The following is a 21617-nucleotide window of genomic DNA, read 5'->3' as shown; positions in this document are numbered from 1 at the left end:
TTCTGTCTTATCATGACAGTCAGAATTGACAATCGCCGCGAATTAATTGGTAAAGAAAATGACTTGTTTTCACTTCAAAGTGATGCAATGAGGTAAAAAAAAGTGATTTTTACGTGAACTTGGTGATATTACGTTAAGCTATAAGTATAGAGGACAACATTTTCATTGCTTCGCATTATCGAAATGTCACATAACAATTTCGGTAAATATGGGAATAAAAGGAATTAGAAGAAATTTGACAATACTACCAAAACGTACTAATCTACAGCATGTAGTCAGCCTGGTATCAGCCATACAAAACACTATTTCATAATTAATTTTAAATTCTTACCCATCAATCTCTTTACCCATCACTAGATTAAATTCTTCTTGGTTCGATCGATCTAACTTACAAGACGGCGCCGTTTCTGCGAGCTGAACTTCTTTATGGTTTACCTGGAATGAAAAACGTGGAAACGTTCTTACTAATCTACTTTAAAAAGGTTAGATTGAAGTCTTACTTTGTGAGTGAGTAAATGGATTCGACAAACATTGCATAAATAGTAATGACGATTATAGTGACGCCTATGATGATGATGATGATGATGATGATGATGATGATGATGATGATGATGATGATGATGATGATGATGATGATGATGAGGAGGAGGAGGAGGAGGAGGAGGAGGAGGATGATGATGATGATGATGATGATGATGATGATGATGATGATGATGATGATGATGATGATGATGATGATGATGATGATGATGATGATGATGATGATGATGATGATGATGATGATGATGATGATGATGATGATGATGATGATGATGATGATGATGATGATGATGAGGAGGAGGAGGAGGAGGAGGAGGAGGAGGAGGAGGATGATGATGATGATGATGATGATGATGATGATGATGATGATGATGATGATGATGATGATGATGATGATGATGATGATGATGATGATGATGATGATGATGATGATGATGATGATGATGATGATGATGATGATGATGATGATGATGATGATGATGATGATGATGATGATGATGATGATGATGATGATGATGATGATGATGATGATGATGATGATGATGACGACGACGACGATGGCGATGACGACGAAGACGACGACGACGATGACGATGATGACGATGATGATGACGATTTATTATAGGCATGGAAGCAGTTATTTCGCGGCGCTAAGCGACCACCTACGCATGTGGAGCAGCCGACGGTATTTCTGATGGGACCAACAAAGGGTCGAACCAAGATGAATGATCAACCTTACTTTGAGGCGGTCATTGCTCGAACTCACGACCTCAAAGATATAGGTTCCATTGATTCATACGCCTCCACCTGTACCCACTCAACGTAGCACTGGTATAGCCGAATGCTAATATTATTGCATATGTATATGCTGGAAGGTATACAACTAATGATTATTTTTTAATTTAAAAGATTATTTTTTCCTTCTTTTTTAAACCAATCAGGTAGCACTGGAGTACATAGGTTAACACAGAGACTAACAGGTCGGTTCGTTACGATCTGATCATATGCAAACGCGTCTATTGGGCATCCACAAAACTACCCTTAAACTTCCAACCATTCTACATGAAAGTACTCAATGCATTACGTGAGTATTTATTCATCTAAATTTAGGTCTGCCTGCCTGCCTCTTCCGTTCCATTACCTTATTGTTTCTGATATTAAGGTCAGAGAAGTGCAATAATGCTCTCCCGAGAAAAAATCATTTTTAATTGCACACTCGACTTCCCTCGGCACTTTTCTTTGTTTTAATACATCGACGCATATATAAATCCAAAGTTCTATTCGCCTTTAGTAGTTCTTACTCAAAGGTCAGACAATGCTATCTATATTTAGTTTGTTAATGGCCAATGAAAGTACTTTCTCACCTCTGTCAAGTAGTTCTTGTTACTGTCAACACTTTCACAAACAGTGTCTTCCTTATCCGTGGATATTTCTTTGACTTCCTTGTCTTCGTTGGTGTTACCGTATAAATCTATCTCAGTCTATAATGAAGAAAAATAAAGGAAAACAGTTTTTTTGTATCCTAGTTTTTCCGCGGATCCGTGGAAATCAAATCTCGTTAAATCTGTTATGGTGACATGGGAATTTAGATTTTGTTGTTAACAGTGTGTGGCATGTATCATCTCAGTTAATTTACTTTGTTGAGATGATCCCTTTAGTTCTGTAAGATTCCTTGTTGGCACAGAATTAATGTTTTTGTACTGTCTATTTTTATTATATTTGTGAGACATTTTAGCTGTGATATTAAAGTAACTTTCTCAGTCTCCCGTGGCAACTTTTTTTCTCCCAGCATCTCAGGGCCAACATTTCTCATTTTTTAATATTCATTGCAAAAAGTGAATAATACAGTCGAATAATTAGTCAGTGACCAATGTGCTCCTGGGTAGACCATAACTGAGCAATATAAAGGAAGATTTGAATTTCCCTTAAGCCTAGAAGACCAGTTAAATAGACTTTGTGTCTTCTTGTGCAACAGATAAGACTGGAACCATTTTGCTGTACCAACAGGGGCTCTACAACCATGCCCATATTTAACATAGGACGCAGTCATCTAGGTCCTATTATATCTACACTCTAAAAAGGTGGGCAAATATTTCACCCAACACTGGGTACGCATGTATCCAACCCAACTTTTCATGAAGTTTTTCTGGCCCAATAATAAGTCAAATGCAGGCTAGGTTTACCAATGTATTACTTTGTGACAATTTAAATGAGTTAAACTGGCATAAGTTTTACTTGTTTGGTGCAAATCGTAACCCAAATTTTGGTTGGATACATGGGTACCCAGTGTTGGGTAAAATATGTTGCCCAACCTTTTTGGAGTGTATAGTTCCGCTGCAGGCTGCAGCTGATGATCTCTGAATGTCGAACATAACGGATTCTTTGGATTGACTTCGTTAGTACTATATAAAAGAAGAGATCTTTGGAAACATATTTTAAGAAGTTTCAAAGCTATATAATTAATTAGAGAACATTAACTTTTGCTTTATTAACTACGCAAGAACAACCTTGAACTAGTCTAATCATCGAACGCAAAGTGCAGTCTCTGACTGCATATCACAACGGTACTGTGAGTTGCCCAATAGTAGTATAAATAAAAAAAAAAATTTTTATTAAAGAAGATATCTTTTGGAACAAGTTTGAAGTCATACTTGTCGTTTTAACCACCTTAGAACTTGTGTTTTCTAAAGTGCCCTTTTCATTCGGCCAAATTCAAATAGGCTATCCTTGAAATAGTCAATCACCCAGAGCGGCTGTATAATGTGAAAGTTCTTCCGGTGTGCTCACGTGCCTTGTGGGTGCTTTCACGTGATCGTGTTACTTTGGATACAGATGACTTTATCGTTGAAAACTGGTAAAGGTGAGTATCCATTAGTCAGTTAAAACTGATGTGTGTTTTAATATCTTAACAAATTGCTTCATTGATGGACAGTTGACAGAAAATACTGAACACCCTATCTTGTGCATTATTATTGACAGCACTAACCAGATACTCTAAAGGTTTCTGCAATAATTTCGTCAACATTTTAACAGACGATGGATGACACTCTACGCTCAACTCTTCAAATCTGCAATTTGAGCCATCTTTACAAGGTATAAATACTAGTCAAACGTAGGCACCGTTTGTTTAGACTCCTAACCAGTCATTAGTTGAAGAAGCCTTTGAGTAATGAATTCGTCTGTTAGTAATTTTTGTTCCACAGTAGCATCTGCTGACAGGTCTAACGTGTAACGGTGTAATCACACACTTCAGTTTATACTGATTAACAGTTGTCTTTTATTCACAGTGCAAACTGAACAAGTTATTTACATTGGGTGGATTCAGTGATCGATAAACGGTACAGATCACGCACATTTATACCGATATCAACGCGCCCTCTGCTCAAATATTAGCACCGATATCAGGGCGCCCTCTGTACATTCATTAGTAGGGCGCCCTCTGCTCAAATATTAGTACCGATATCAGGGCGCCCTCTGTCAAATATTAGCACCGATATCAGGGCGCCCTCTGCAGAAACTTTGGAGAACCCCATTGGACATACTGTTGTCAGTTGCGGGTAGCATATCACTCTTCCCTTTTTTTCTGAAGTGCTCAATGTCAATTTTAATTAATTCACGCATTAATACTTATCAGTCTTAATTAATTCACTCATTACTACTTGTCAATCAATCAATTAATCGATAGATTGTGATCATAACAACTGCATCATGGGGACGAATATGATTACCTGCTTGTTTGGAATCTTAATCAAATACGTTTTAAGGCCACTTGATCTGATGTAGTCGCTCCTCTTCTCCCCTTCACCAGGTTCTACTTCATATTCATCGTTGATAAAACTCAGAGTTACTTCGGAAATATGGACTCTCCTGTTGGTGGGTAAAACCAATCTCATATCATTATACTTGATTGCAAGGACACCTTTACCCCTTTTAAACTAAAAAAAATTAGGTCAGCCCTAAGCACATCAGCAATAGCTTATATCGGCAGACAGACGACATTAACTTTGTTTACGGTTAATGATCTTTTAGTTGTGAAATTATAAAAATGAATAAGGATTAAAATGGTACTTCAAACACACTTTAGCACTCGAGTTACATAGCCTAGTTTGCCTAGTGTTCAGTCGGCTGATGGAGAAAAATCTAATGACCAGGGTTTCTATCCTTACAGGTTTATATTTATATATCTGCTTCTTTTTATGACACAGAAACACAGCAAGTGTTATCAATCGATGAAGGATTTTCTACATCAAACACGATCGTTTGGAGTGACATTAGTAATAGCAGTTCAGATCATACTTAGTTTAGTGTCATTACTCTTTTATTTTCTAAAGCAGCCAATATACGTATGAAAATAATTCGCCTTGAGTGTCACATATAACTTTTTGGAATTTGAATTATACTCCAGTAGTCGGCGACAAAGAACGTATGAACCAGCATGGCAATTCACAATGTGTGGCCCATAGCAATTATATTTAAATATTAAAGAAAGAAAATGTTTCCCCATATTTTTTCTTATTCCTTATTTACTTCATATTCTAACATTCGTTTGTTAATCAAACTTAATGTAGAACAGCAAAATACAAATGTCAAACAGAAATCAATCATTTTCTTGACATTTGTTTTACCGAAAACTTAATGAATTCAAACCATCATTTATTGCACCTCAAACAGTGAAATATATAAATATATATACATATATATATATATATATATATATATATATATATATATATATATAAATATATATATTTATATTTATATAAATATATATATATATATATATGCTTAAAGTATATTTGGTCGTCGATAACATCAAAACAATTAAAACGTTCAATCATGATACGTGGCAAATATTGATCGAGTTACAATTTGTAAACCATCATGAATAAATATCTAATTCTATTATATATATATATATATATATATATATATATATATATATATATATATATATATATATATATATATATATATATAATAGAATTACATATTTATTTATGATGGTTTTGATCGAGTGACATTTTGTAAACCATCATAAATAAATATGTAATTCTATTATCAATAATGAGATCGCTTAGAAACCTTTTACGTCTAGAATATCCTACAATCAAGTTGAGCCATGCATGACTTGACTTGAACGTGCTCTTCTTAATGGATCGTCTTGTTAGCAGTGCGTGCGGCTGTAATGTTTAATTAAATAGTGTTCATTTGTTCACTGTACTTCTCATAGGTCACATAGGAAGTCACTACACATAACCTTTTATCTTTAATTGTGGAACGTTTAAGTGATTATTCACGATGTTATTTTTTTTTTCGTTTTCTACAACGGTTGAGTTCTCAGTTAGATTATGGAATTTAGAGATTGGTGAATATGTATGTGTTATATACAGTGTCGTAAGACCATGTTCTATAACTGGTTTATATACGTACCCTGGAATTCCGCCAGACTCCATATTATTGGCCATCTTGACGTCTTTACTCCAAACGTCAAACTGCCACATTCTCTTGCCCATGACTCCGGCTAGTACTGCTCCCGTGTGTATGCCAACCCTCATATCGACACCTGATTGGGTTTCCTCTCGCACTTGTCTGTCGGTAAGATGAACCATCAAATTATCTGTTGTTGCATTTATATGACGTCACGTATACATTATCATTAGCCTTACTTTCCTCCTAAATGCTGGATAGTGTCCTTAATATATATAACTTAACGTAAACAATGGATATGTTAAACTGACTCTAGAAAATTTGTAATTTAAAATTTTTTCAGGCCTCGTTAAAAGTATCGACATACTTGTTGTTAGCGTGCCCATTTTTTGTTTTCCTTTTATGTATCCCTCTGTAATGTATTACCACTAAAATTAAAAGTTCATTATTTTATTTTGATTTATCGAGATTAAGGGCGTCAGTTTGTAGAATGTATTACGTTGTTTATTTCATTTTACTTTAAAAAGATCCATTGTGTTACCAAGAATATCTATACCTTGAAAAGTCTTGCTTACCAAAACCTAAGTGTAAGTCATTATTCCTAGAAAGAAAAAACTACCAAGGATTTCCTATTACAAGAAAAATCTAGTATAAAATCTGGACCTGATAACATGTCATGTTTTTCATAACATGAAAGTTACAATATTGAAGTTACATAGGTTGTTAGAATGTTTGTGTTACTTTAATGATGTTAAGTGAATGAAGTAACTTAGAGATAAGCAGCAAATCCAATAACGTAATATTCACTCCATCTTATATTAACATGAAAGTTAATTCGATTTGGTAAAGTCCTCGAACTGTTCGTTATACAAACATATTGCAAGGAAAGGTAATTTAACTGGAGTAGCCAAGTTATTGTTTTCAAATGGGGTAGAAAATATTCATAATTTTCCAATAGGGATTTCCAGCCAAAATTAACAGAGTTCGTTGTTGTATCGTCTTATCTATAGTTCCGCGAAACTTTTCAAGTTGCAGTCCGTGACTGCAGATCAAAACGGGACCGTGAATCGATCGCTAGTATGATTCTAAAATGTTCGTTCGTAATCATTGAAGGATAAACCTTTTGAAATATATTAACGAAGTTCCAAGTTAAGCTAAATAGTTTTTTTCAGCAGCTTAAAGTTGTGTTTCGCTCTGCGAAACTATATACACAAGTGAAACCACGAACTTGTCAGTTACTCAAAAAAAGTTCATCCGGCATGCGCGCAGTTTTTGAGTGCTTTTAGCGCAATCGTGTAACTTAAATCCGGAGATCGATTGACCACAAAGACCACTCACTGTAGGATTGATGTAACAGCGCCCTCACTAGAAACCTCGGAAAGTAAAATTAACATCGAACCAACAAGTCATTAAAGAAGCCTCTTCATTGCAGCATGAAACTATCCATTAGCAAGTCTTTTTCACGTCATTTGTTCGATTTAGGTTGAGAGGGTTTCCTTTTTCCGGTTAAATGATAGATTCATAAAATGCAATATCATTATGGACTAATATCGATCGCTAACATTTGATAAAATGTTCATTTAAGGGATGCCAGTGAAAATTCTTCGATCTGTAAGTAACGCGCAATTAGTTTCATTGTTACCCTCAGTTAATATCGTGTGACATTTAGTACGGAATCGTATCAAGAGAAACTTTGAAAATCTCTAGGACATTTCTTGCAACAACAAAAAATCAATGAGGAGTAGCCTTAAATAACCAGCTGCGGGTACAAGGATGGATAACAGCGCCCCCCTCTTTTGAATCCTTGGCCGTTAAAAAATAGCTTTAAGCAGCATTTTGATCATAATAAGGTGAAAAAGAGTGTGAAAACATTTCAATACTCCTCGCGTGCGTAATTTCTTCACCGCAATATATTTCCGTACCTACTGATATTTTGTTTCCCTGGCTCCGTATTCCGCCGCTGGTAACGTCACTCGGAAACTGAATACGTCAAGCGACATTCTATCCATATATTTTCTTTTATACAATTGCCCTTTATTGGTGTTTAATTTAGCCCCAATATCTATTTTGCAAAGTTAACCTCAATATCTCTTTTGCTAATGGATATTTAGCTATTTATTTATAGAGAGAAGAAAAAATAATGATTCTATTTTTCATCAATTACGATAATTTTGTCGTTTGTTAACAAAGAATGAGAGCTGCGATAGTAAACCGAAGTACATCGGTGGCTTTTATTTTAGCTTCTGATATTATAGTAGCAAATAAAAATAGAAATCATACGTTTTACGGTTAAAATATTGTACTTTATTACCAAACCATATTTCTTGCGTTCTATTTATTTTGGCTGGTTGAAAAGATTACATTGAACCTATTTCATTCGTCCGAATTTATGATATTGTATATCAAAGCCAATATCAATCACCCCATTAGCTGAAAGCCTTAGTATTGCGGAGAATTGACCAGAGCTTTTTGGAATATTTACTAACCGTCAAGGGGGAAACAAACACACATATCAGGTTGATAGTTTCCTTGGTAAAGTCCAAAATATAACAACGACAAACGGAGAAAATATTGAAAAGCGCGGAAACGAGGATGAGACAAAGATGTAAATTGGAGACACAGATAGAGAATTAGGGAGTAAGAGAAGAAAAGATGGAAATTGGAGATAGTAATTGGAGCAATAAAATAATAATAAGCACCTAATGGCGACCACCATATCTAGTCCCATGCTTACACAGCAAACAGCGTGATCTGGTATTTCGTCTGGAACGCCGCAAATGCAATAATAACAATCTCCTAGGATCTTGATCCTCAGTTGACTATTTTTCTGTGAAAGTAGTTCAGGAGTATAAAGAAAAAAGGTTAATATATATATATATATATATATATATATATATATATATATATATATATATATATATATATATATATATATATATATATATATATGTATATATATATATTTATATATCGAAGACAAGACATCAGTATAAAGGATTCCTATTACAAAATAAGCGTATAGAACACAATGTATAGAAGAACTTAACTATAGAAGAACATATACTAGAAAATATATTTCTATATAAATATCTTAGCTTCTTAGGGGGAATGAATTTGATTCAAAGCAACAGAAAGCTTACCTCCGAGAGTTTATCAAAGTTAGCAAACAAGGCATTGAGAGTTTTCACTAGCTCTGGTGCGGTGAGTTTAGACGACATAGCCGTGAACCCGACGATATCGGCGAAAAGAATGCTAGAAAATGTGAGAAAAAAAATGTCGAAAGGAAGACGTGAAATATGAATAATAATTGATTCCGTTATTGATAATGATATGGTAAGATATTACAACTATTCCAGCTACTATCTAAATTACTCTCAAAGTTTAACACACGTTTCTTTCAAATGGTTTCTATATAGAATCCCGATTATATTTTCAATTATGTCTTACAACAACCACATGACAAAGCCAACTTTGTGACTTGTGGTTTGCAATCTCAATTGTTGTATTGTTTGTGATTAAGGATTACCTCTTTAACCATTTTTTGTTTTTAATTTTTGGACTTTTTGTTCTCCTTGTTTTCATTATCTTGCATTTATTTTGAAGGGGGGGGGGGGGAACCCAGTGGGGTCTAGCGCCGAGGGCAACACCATTATGATAAACATTAGGAATAAAAAAAGCTTCCTCTGAAACAGTGCAGCATATGATCTGCATTGCACTGTTACTCGCCTAACATTTTGTGCCACGATATACATTTTAAACACTGTTTATCATATAGTAACCTAGAACATATTTAATAGTCACGTTTTATAACTTAAGCAAAAAGAAATTATCATCAAAGTAATAAAACATTTGATTTGTCTCCATCATCCTACTTTTGTCATTTTTATTTTCTTTTTTTTCGGAAGATTTTTTTTCTTATTCCTACATTTTGAAGTTCATCGTTAACGATATACGGACGCGCTGATTATCTTGAACCGGAAAAAAATCGTTTACTCCATCAACATAAATCAATGATTTCGATAGTATACCTGACGTTTTCGTGTCTCCGTATGTAAATCTTATTGAATTGTCCCGTGTCCTCTCGACCAAAGTCTTTCATCACCTCGTCAGCGACGTGTTTAGGTAAGACCGATTGCAATAAATCCTCCTGTGTATAACGAAATAGGAAACCGTTAGCTTCTTATATGTTGCTTCTCTCACATGAGTGGAATTAGCGGTAATTGTCATTGTAGCCCGCAAAGTATGGAACGCGAAGAGGGAAAACTTATTTCGTTGCTAAGTTTAACGTAAATTTAGACAACGACGTACAAGTTTAGACAACGAAATATGGTTGCCCTTTTCGTGTTCCATAGCAAAGATGTGTTTGTCGTTGGAATGAGGGTAAACTTATGTCTGGTGTTGTTTTAAAGTTCAAATATTCCGCCAAGTGTATCAAAAGTCTGGACAAGCAGGCACATTGAGGATTCAACGACCGGTCGTCGCTTTATTGATCTATATGATATGAATGGCATGTTTTTTTTTGTTTTTTTTGCGAATTAGAGGAAATAGCCCTGTTTACCAAGGATGTGCATCTGCATTTTTACCTTATAGTAATTATTTCACAATAATATTGATAGATTGTAGAACCAGCTGTAGAGCAATTTATCCCACGGTACATGCCTAGGGTACTAATGGTATATGGTACCAGCTAGCCTGTCGGTTTGTCCTTAACATTACTACAGAGGGTAAACACTGCTAGTTTTAGATAAAAAGCTTGACTCTGCAAGTTTGTCTCAATCATATACTGTACATCCAAACTGTACAGGTCTGGGTACTAGGTACCCACCATACAATAATCAGGACCACCCGCAGACCCCACCCGTGGATATTGTTGCATATTTCGAGGCACTGGTTCTACACTCACTCGGCAACTTCAGACAAATTATTATATATATTTTGTAATACTTTTGTCTATATTTTGAAAATTAAGTACAGCTATTTAGTTGTGACAATTTACGATTAAGCAGCAAAACAAGCTACTCACATAGTTTGCAACGTTTCTCGCCATTGCGGTATATATGAATACGTTTCCCACAACTTTCTGAGATGTATACGCGTTCAACTTCCCTTAACAGAGTACTTATTCTGCTTACGTTTTGATTAATGAAATCATTTCTAAGATAGATCATGTTCGTTATAATATCATTACATGATGTAAATGCATGTCGCTCCAAGGCTACGAGCAACAGTAAATTGAATTTATTAATCGTGCAAATTCTGCTTACGAATAATTATCCCCCGCCCCCCCCCCCCACACAATTCAAGAAAGTATATCAAACAGTAGATAGCATTTCATAAAGAGATATTAAAGGAAGCCAGAATAATAAGAGCTCACAATATGCGACATTTGAAATTGTCATTGATTATTTCATTTTCTTCTTGCCCCATGGCATTTAATTCATTTCCTATTTTCATAGACTGCAAAGTGCAGACGGAATCACCGAACTGATTTAAAGTTACTGACTCAATTGGAAAAGAACTAAAATAGTTTGCGATTGATTTTTCTTCGGACATAAAAGAGATAATCAGATTTCATTTTCGTCTGTTTTTTTTTTTCTGAAGAAAAATATCAAGAAGAGATTTTAGGGGAGGAAACACTTCACTAATAGTTAACCATTCTATTGATCACACTGCTCCTTCATTGCTTAAGTACAATAAGTATTTCGCCATTCATTCATTCGGTAGAAAATTCAAGGCAAACTGGGTTAGATTACCATGTATGTTACAATGATGGCTGACCCAAAGAAATGACAATAATTATGCTGAACAGAATATTAAAATACACACAGCTTTAGTCACACTTTTATTGATATGAGCATTTCAATCTCGTTTGTATCACAATTAATATAGATAAAAGAACAATCTTTGGCTAGAATTGCATTTGCCTGCAAATGCGCAGTATTGTAGTGCGCGTGGAATGCTTGCATGCAATATTAGGAAGAACTTTGCAAATACGCAGTATTGTATAGTGCGTGTGGGGTGCTCGCAGTATTTCGAAGAACTTTTGTAATTACGCCGTATTGAAGTGCGCGTAGGGGTGTTTGCACTATTAGGGAGAACTTTGCATAAACGCAGTATTGTAGTGCGTGTGGGGTGCTTTCAGTATTAGGAAGAACTTTGCAAATACGCAGTATTGTAGTGCGCGTGTAATGCTTGCATGCAGTTTTAGGAAGAATTTGCAAATACGCAGTATTGTAGTGCGTGTGGGGTGCTTGCAGTATTATGAAGAACTTTGCAAATGCACAGTATGGTAGTGTGTGGGGGGTGCTTGCAGAATTAAGAAGAACTTTTTCGGTTATTCATGGTGTTATTTTGGGGGGGGGGGCGGACAACACACCGTGGAGGATAATCATATAGTGTAGGTACCTACAAAGTGAGGGCGCTTGTGAGCGCCGTGACAAGCTCAGAATAAGTTGGCTACGCAGCTAGCCTCTGAAACTGCAATTGTACAGATAGACAATATGGAACTTCAAGTTTCAACGTCCAGTCATTTAGGTATCGTTCACTTGGCCAGTATAATACGAATATTGTAGCGTGCACGCTCACTACAATAAAAATAAACGGAAAACACCATATAGGCTATATATGAAAATAGCTACTCTAGACTTAAGAATTTACGTGTGAGAATCATGTATCTGTTTTAATTGAGTTAATATACAATTATATTGATATTTATTGAACGAAATAATGATATTTTGCAGACTGACCACAGACCACCGACAAACCTGAATGGAATGATGGAGCGAGGATTATATACAAGTTGAAGCTATGACTATTCTATACCGTACCTAAAATATTATATATATTATATATATAATATAATATATAGGTAAAATTTCTTTTTACAAATTGGTGATATTTCGTTGTGGAAATAGAGTTTTGAGGTAGTTATATTATTTTTCCATAAAAGATTGTTTGAGAAGGGTCGGAAAACGATGACAAAAATGTATGTTTTGTTGTAATCAAGCTGATCTGACCTATATTGCCCTAATTTGGTTAAATTCCTATGAAAAAATGACGATTGGGATATATTTCGTAAGTCTAGTCTAAATCAATAAAACTGGGAAAACGGCAGGGAAGAGATTTGGAGAAATAAATGATATTTTTAATGCATACTGTTAAACCAGGGTTTCCCTAACTTTATCCCCCCATGAACCCCCCTGTGGATGTCAGAGTTGTCCACGAACTCTCAACTTTTCGAGACACGATCTGAGTCATTATTTTACTATACTATGCATAACAGTGCTGCGTAAAAGATCAAGTATCACATGCATGGTACGGTATTACTATGGCAACATATGCGTATATGAAACGCGAAAAAAAGTTTGTCGATAGGTATACGACTTTTGTACATTACTAAATTATATAATATATCAGATTTTAATTCAACAAAAAGTACTCTAGTTTTGACTTTCAGAAACGTCTCACGAACGGTCCGAACCCACTGGAATGGACTCACGCACCCCCTGGGGCTTCATGCACCCCAATTAGGGAACCCCTGTGTTAAACAATTCAAAATAGAAATATACATTGGGAATTGCCAAGTTACCAAATCTGGACTACATAACTTTCTCATTTGTTATCCAGCATCTAATAGACAGAAAACAGACTTGGAAAGTTAATAGTAATATTGCCTATTAACACCTACACACCACCCACTCATCTCGATCCCCGCCCAACAATAACAATAGCAATGCTGTATCTGAACAATTAACGTCTTCATCCTTGACTGTTCTACTGAAGGAATTTGTTATTTATAGTAGATTTTGTTTTGTGTGTAAAATAGCCAAAAACCTAAAGTGCAAAATATGACGTCACGCCTGGACTGGATCAATTTCGATTTTTTTTAAATTTTTTTTAATTTTTTTTTATTATTATTATTTATTTATTATTATATATTTTTTATTTATTTATTTTTTTTATTATTATTTTTTCTATCAATAGTACGAACTCGGAAATACACTTTCACTGTTTCTTTGGTACCTCTCTGTTTTAAGGACAATGCATGAATAGAAGCAATGATTACTTACGACACGAACAACACAGTAGCAGTCGTTGGAAATGATAAATATTTCCTTATAATATAAACAAATTTCAACTATATACCGTGGGTACTTTATAAGATTTTTATTCACCTCTGCAATCGATCAAATTACATCATTTTTTACATGGATGAACTCCAACGATCTCGGTTATTCCCCTGTGTATCATTTTACATTTCCTTATCTTTGGAAAGGGTCATTTTGGATTGTTTATTGTTTACATCGAAACACAATTCATCCATGTCTTCATGTTATTGCGATCGGTTGATATTGCATATTATTATTACTATATAGTAAGCAAAAACTGAGGTATATACGAGACTGCTAGTAAAGAACATTTTCCGAAGGTGTTTTTTGCAGACTGTCGATGGGTAATGTATATATGTTACTCGGGGAGAGTATACCGTTATTAGATCAAGGTATTGGTCCAAATATTCATGATTTAATCAAGCCAAGAAGATTTACGGCACCCGCTCACTAGGCCAATGACAATATACTATAGCAGGTCCCTGCAGTGTCTTGTCGACAAAAGCTAATACATGCACAAAAGGCTGTTCAATGTCAGTGCAACGTACTATAAGGTAACAACATACACTCATAATTTACATCAACAGATTACAGTATATGTCTACTGTATATATCTAAAATCTTCAACTGGATCGTGCTAATAAATCTGATAAATCCGCAGCAGGTGATGGGTGTTAGGATTACAGTAAGAACTGCAGTATTATGTGTAATCCCTTGCAACAAATCCAGCAAACTGGATTTAAAGATTGACAACTTTTAAGATTTACAGTTATATAGTTACACTGTGTTCTCCCTGCAGTGTTATTGGATGCTTGGATGCATGGATGATGAAAACTTCACAGTGAAAGCGTTTAAGTAATTGCACACATAGGACACTAAAAATACTCTATTTTTACCCATCAATAACATTCAAGGCTCTTGCAATAGTCGATATAACAATCTGTAGTTTCGCTTCTTACCATTTTATAACAAGTTACGTTTTAGGCCTGACACTTTTAGGCCAAAAAAGTGTTTAAGAAAGAACCAGAAACCAATTTACATATATTGAAAAACGCGGTATTGATTGATATGTAATATAATATATTGTATGATGAACGGCGTGATAGCTTTTATTTATTTATTTTTTTGTCATCGATTATTGATTTTTTATTTCTTTTAATATCTATATCTAGTCCTTTGTGATGAGCAAGGTCCTCTCAGATAGATCGGTCGATATTCCTTTGTGTATATCTTCGTATAAGTCTGAAGTGATCTTGCATGATTGTCTATAGTATATATTGCTCAAGGAATACTCGGAAATTACATACAAACTCTATAGGAAAAGTGTGTGAGGCATGTAATAAATGCAGCTGCTAAAATCAATCTGGGTGTTATTTTTCTATTACGATTTATGTCATATTCTATACAGCCCGAATGATGATCGAATGAAGTTCCATGTTCTTCTGATCAAAGTTTTGATTGAAGATATATAGTGCATGTGCATAATAAGACATCATTTGAACATTACTATAGTAATGCATTTAGAACGACTAATGAAGCTTAAACCTAAGTAAATCTAACTAACAATTATGTTATTGGATAGAAGTGTTTGGAAAGAGTTGAGAGAAATATTTAAAAAGGGATATGGCGTGTACATAATCGATCAATACCAAGTCTAACTAATATATACTAGTCTGGGTTCTCCCACAAATGTCAGAGTAGGGTGCTATTTAGCTGCTGCCATGTTGAGGGATTGTCTCTATGTTTAACAGGTTATTGTGATGCGCCTTGAGCACTGTTATCGGTGGTTATGTCTGGGCTTTATAAATCATTAATATTATTATTAAGGGCAACTATAGAAGCAAGTATAAAAAACAATCAAAGAGCTTGCAGTGTTTGCTTTCTTTATGCTACGTTCGGTCTTGTCTTCACGATGAGAATTTGAAGGAAAGAAAACAGAAACATCTGAGATAAAAAAAAGGTATGATTATACACTGTGATGGTACACATTTGATACACTTTTAGAGGTTGTTGCGGTATCATTGAAGGTCCTGTAACAGAAATCTCGCTAAAACATCTTTATCGCATGCTCAAACAGTTAGAAGTTACAAACCTATTGGGAAACTCTTGAAACCTAATGAATCTACTACACCAACCCTTCAGTACCTCTTAAACCTCACCATATAACTCTTAAAATATATATGATAATATATACTGACCTGCTGTTGCGTTTGTTCTTGCATCGACCACTTGGTATCCAGGGATGCTTTGGTCTCAAGGAATGCTCTGCGGTGCTTCCGATCGCGGAATTTGTACACAAAACTGCCCATCAACATTGCCGACAAAAACAGGACCAAATTGGCAATGATCTGTTAAGGGAAGACGGGGAGCACAACGTATTAACATAGGTTAGACGATAATTATCTCTTAGAGAACTGTGCAGGTATAACATATGCTACCATACCACAAATGCATAGTACGGTAGTGCATGCATACCCGCCTGAAAGAATTATCGCAGGCAAGAGTCCCTAAATGGACATAATCAAGTGACATTATTATGTCCATAAATTGACATAATAAAGTTATTTTTTGGGCATGTTTGTTATCATAATCAGTTACTATGCGATAAATGTAATTTTGCTGATGTTATGAAATGCAAGAATTTTGAAGAGGATTTCAGGCGTTTTGTTAAATTCGCCGCTGTAATAGGAGAATATCGCTATAATAGCTAGCACATGGCTCGTAACGTACTGTGATAAACTCTCGTAACTCTAATCGGTCATCAGGTGCGTGGTGAGTCGATGGGTGAAGAGGAATAATAGTGCCAACCGACAGCTTTCATAGGATGGATAGGACATTTGATTGTGTTACGAGAGCTACGATCGATACAGACTCATCGGAGAAACATTACTGCAAGGTTGCACAGAACACAGGAAGCTAAAGAGACCCATCGATTTTCATACATGAAACTATGACTGTGAGTGTGGTTAACGTCAGTTGGTCCACTCTAGGAATTGGCATACGTTTAACCCCCCAATATATATATATATATATATATATATATATATATATATATATATATATATATATATATATATATAAATATATATATACCCGCGCGAGCGTGTGACAATAAATCCTGTAGAACAGGGGTGGGCAAGCTACGGCCCGCGGGTGATTTTTTTTGCGGCCCTTGAGATGACTCAAGAAAAAGAAAAAAATCAATCTATTTTACATTATCACAAAAAACGAGCTAGCTGCTTAAAATTATTCGGCACTAATGATGCTGTCAGGTAGGCCTATAATCCCCATTAATTATCAACTGTGCTGTATTGACATTATGTTTTTGTGAATACAGATTAAGTACACAAACCTATTGCTTGAAAGGTTTGAAATCGACAGCAGGTCGTTGGTTAGGTGCGGCTCAGTCAACTTTTCACTCCTTATATCTGGCCCATTCATCCAAAAAGGTTGCCCACCCCTGCTCTGAGATGAATGACGGCGTTAACAAATGGTGACGTTAATACAAGTTAAGCCTTTCGATATGTTGACAGGCTGGTCCAGATGTGTGCCTTTAGTTATGATCGCTGACATATCAACTATCATTGATCAAAATTACACTACATAAATTCATACTATTCAATACGTAAAGACTATAACCATTTTAAAAGCGCCCACCAACAGTAAGTTAGCATAACAACCAACGTGCAAGCCTTAACCTATATAGTGCATTGCATTAAAAGAACTTTGCTCGGATAAAATCAGCCACTCACGGATGTCAATCACAACCACACACACACACAAAGAGTTATATACAAATTTTACGCAACTTAGTGATTGTGCTCGCTTCCCGTAATAGATTTGCCTGTTGTTCATTGTGTAAAACCCTAAATATAACATATTTTATTGCCTGCAGGGAAAATTTGAGAATATAATGATAATATTACTAAACAGAAGAGTCAACTTGCATTCACAGTGTTCACAGATTCATATCAACCTTTATTCCTTCCCGTTGGTTGTCATGACAACTAGTAGGTTTGAAGTAGCGTATTCAGTCTTTATAAAGATAAAATATCAACCTAGCCATATCGTTATTATTGATTTACTATTCATTGAATGGAGAATAATAATTTTTAACAAAAGATATCCTTTTCTTGAAAGTAATATTTCATACAACGCGAACAATTGATGCAATACTGGGTGTAATTTATAGACCGAATGATTGGATGATGGTTCTCAAGCTATTCAACATATATAACATCAAATGCCATGGTCTTTAACAAATATGAGAGAAGCATTTTTTACGTCAACTGTGATATTTCAAATTGCCACGTCCGCATTACAACATTACTGTTTACCCCCCCCCCCCTCACCCTCACCTACCCCCTCCCCATCCCCACAGCTCTTACTCTATTTCATTTCGTCTCACTTGGAATCTGTGATATATTGCTTACGTCTGCAGGTTAAGAAAGTATGACGACGTTAGAAAGATTGATTAAAATTTAGCCGTATTAATATTTCTATAATTGTTATTCCAGTTTTCAAGCTATTACTATTACATATCATGCAATTAACCCTTACTATACAATACTATACAATACGCTCTTTATCTCTGGAAAGGTCATTTTAAGGCTAAGTCGATGTTGTTGGTGATAATGTTTTTTTCAAAAGTTTTATAACTTTTATATATATATATATATATATATATATATATATATATATATATATATATATATATATATATATATATATATATATATATATATATATATATATATGTATGTATATATATATAAATATATATATATATATATTTATATATATACATATATATATATATAGATATACATATATATTTATATATATATATATATATAAACCGGAAAACGCTTGGATGACCCCATTTGTACACAATTTGTAAAATTGTGAATGCATTAGCAACGTGTTATTTGAACTTATGCTTTCCTTTTAAGTTCCTGATGGTGCGAACTTGTGGCCTATATGAGATATAGTAAGTGGCTCGGCCATGTTAAATGGTGATACTCAGAGACTGATACTAAAAAAGGTCGTTTCCAAAATGGCACAGAACTCTGTTTAATATCGCGTTGATATTAAACCATTTGAGGTGATGATTGAGGTATGTATATATATATATATATATATATATATATATATATATATATATATATAAATATATATATAAATAAATATAGAGTAAGTGACAAGGATAACATTGTATATCCCTTATAAGCAGATAGCCATTAACTGAGTGATCCCTGGGTTCTATATGTTCAAGTTCTTATCAGGCGTGTTTGCGTGCGTCATGTTTTTTTCTCCAACTTTCAATATATTCCTGACTTTATGGACTTAGTTGTCCAAGGTTTCGGTGCTTCAAATGACTTTATGCACGTAGCCAGATTTCTTTACGATTTGGTTTATTAATTTATAATGGACTATATGATAAGGAATGTATTACAGTTTTATTGCGTTACGGATTATTAAAAATCCATATTAATGGAAGCAGATACCCAGAAATTTATGTAGAATGTAGATATACGAAGCTAGCATGGTCATCGAATACTTGAAGATTATAGTTAGAAATTTATGTTTGATCCATGTCCGTATTTTCATACGACAGAGGGAGTGGGAGTCAGTGGTTGTCAATATCCTATTAGGGGTTGGTAAAATAAACCACATTAATCATGACTACGCCAATAGAAACCTTAACTAGGTAAAGTAAGACATCATGTTAAATTCATGCCAAGCACGTGTGACAAGTAGAAATCAAACCTCACGTGATTCTATCAAGAACTATTTTGAAGATGTATTCTGTTTTCGTGTCCTTGTTCAGTTTAACTAACATCAACAGATTCGGCTTTAGAACAGACGCATACCGGTTTATATTATGAACATATATCATCCAAAATGTTAACATATCTTTTAGAACATTAATCACACATGTTTCTTACTCTCATATAACACCTAACATATATATCTGGACATTAATCTTGAGAACATCGTCAGACCAGGGAGTTCCATAATAACTCCCTGGTCAGACCTGGTGAACCCTTTTGTCGTTTCATATCAATCTTCCGTCGTCGAGTAATTTAATGTTAATTTAATTTAATTTTAATTTTCAGGTTTACAGTCTTGTTCAGGGCCAAGGCCTTCTCACACGACTTTACAACTTAACCTTGGTCATTGGTAACTTGTCACACCTACACACCAAAGTGTGCACAATTCAATCAATCTCTATTTGGGCACCACAGTGCACCACAACCACGTGTCCCCCGAGGGACTTCCCATAGGGTGCAGCCACAAACCGGTGCAAACAACTATACTTACAAGTTACCTCGCAAGTCCCCGTTTATACACCTGGGTGAAGAGAGGCAATGGAGATAAAGCGCCTTGCCCAAGGACACAACGTAATGATTTGGCCAGGGCTCGAACCTGTAATCCTTAGATCACAAGTCCACTGCCTTAACCACTTGACCCCACGCCCTCAAAAGTAAAAACTTAAAGCCATTTTAAAACTCACCTGGGTCATAATAAATTCTTGAGCCACTCCGAGAGAGAATACTGCGATGATGATGCAGTGGAGGAGGGTCGTTAGACTACTAAGGAGGAAGATGTGAATAACTTCTAAAGGCAACATGGTGTAAGATGCAAAAATGAAGAAGATTTGCCAAGCGACCCCATCAGATGGCGTTAACGGTTCATAATATAGCAGTAGATCGCAGTACAGCTGTGAAGCGAGTACGAACCAGACTATGTATGGCATCAGGTGATCCAGAATCCAATCGGAAATCAGTTTAAAGTTTGTAAGACAGAAGAGAATGAGATTGGCGATTGTGAAGAGGAACATGACAGCCAATGCATCGTGGTCCTCCGCGATAAAATACAAAGGCAATACAGAGATGTTACAGAGTAAAGCGAAAGCCACCATCGTCGGTAACGCTCCCCGCTGCTGGCGGGTAAAGTAAGCTTTATATACGCCCTCATCTTCCTTAGGGAATTTCTTTGGGGAGAGAAACTCGACAATCGTCCCGAGGCAATCCGGTCGTTCTCCGTCATCTCTGCTAGGTTTCCGCTTCCGCTTGATATTGCCATGCTCAGGTTCGAACCCTGGTTCTACTACTTCCTCCGTAAAAGGGAGGGTCGGAGATGATGGTGATGAGTCAGAAAAAATATTCCCCATTGTCACATGACAAACGACAGTGAACAATTTGTTAGGAGTTAAATTTCTATAGAGATAAAAAAAACAACAAATTCTATGGCGGTTTGACCGATTCCATTTTAAAGATAAAATGTATAAAAGGTCTCCTGAAGGGCTTCACGCAACACAGTTTTACTCCTGAATTAACACACAGAGTCTAACGTGCATCACATTTTGAAAACCAGAAGTAGCCACAACGCCGGTAAAATGTGGTATTTTTTGGAGTAGTCTGGGCAACACAATATCCACAAATTAGTGGTTGCTTTGCATTGCAATAAATTAGCAATATGAAGAATTTTAGTTGTATTCTTGGAAAGCGCTTCTTGTCCACACGTCACCTAAAATCA

General features: G+C 35.3%; 1 protein-coding gene across 1 annotated transcript in view; it reads right to left on the bottom strand.

Annotated features, from left to right (window-relative positions):
- Positions 1-21617, bottom strand: part of LOC139984539 (adenylate cyclase type 3-like) — an 84501-nt gene that overhangs the window by 18386 nt on the left and 44498 nt on the right. Inside the window, exons 2-10 of the mRNA XM_071998471.1 lie at positions 20593-21608; positions 16274-16423; positions 9996-10114; positions 9108-9219; positions 8667-8794; positions 5971-6129; positions 4269-4407; positions 1905-2021; positions 332-435 (exon numbers count right to left, since the gene is read on the bottom strand). Coding sequence (XP_071854572.1) covers positions 332-435; positions 1905-2021; positions 4269-4407; positions 5971-6129; positions 8667-8794; positions 9108-9219; positions 9996-10114; positions 16274-16423; positions 20593-21252 — 1688 coding nt within the window. The 5' untranslated portion in view covers positions 21253-21608. The remainder of the gene's footprint in view (positions 1-331; positions 436-1904; positions 2022-4268; positions 4408-5970; positions 6130-8666; positions 8795-9107; positions 9220-9995; positions 10115-16273; positions 16424-20592; positions 21609-21617) is intronic.

This window comes from Apostichopus japonicus, chromosome 17 (genome assembly GCF_037975245.1).
Source record: "Apostichopus japonicus isolate 1M-3 chromosome 17, ASM3797524v1, whole genome shotgun sequence".
In the NCBI taxonomy this organism is placed as follows: domain Eukaryota; kingdom Metazoa; phylum Echinodermata; class Holothuroidea; order Aspidochirotida; family Stichopodidae; genus Apostichopus; species Apostichopus japonicus.
The sequence above is the reverse complement of the archived record's forward strand: the minus strand, read 5'-3'. Positions and strand labels throughout refer to the sequence as shown.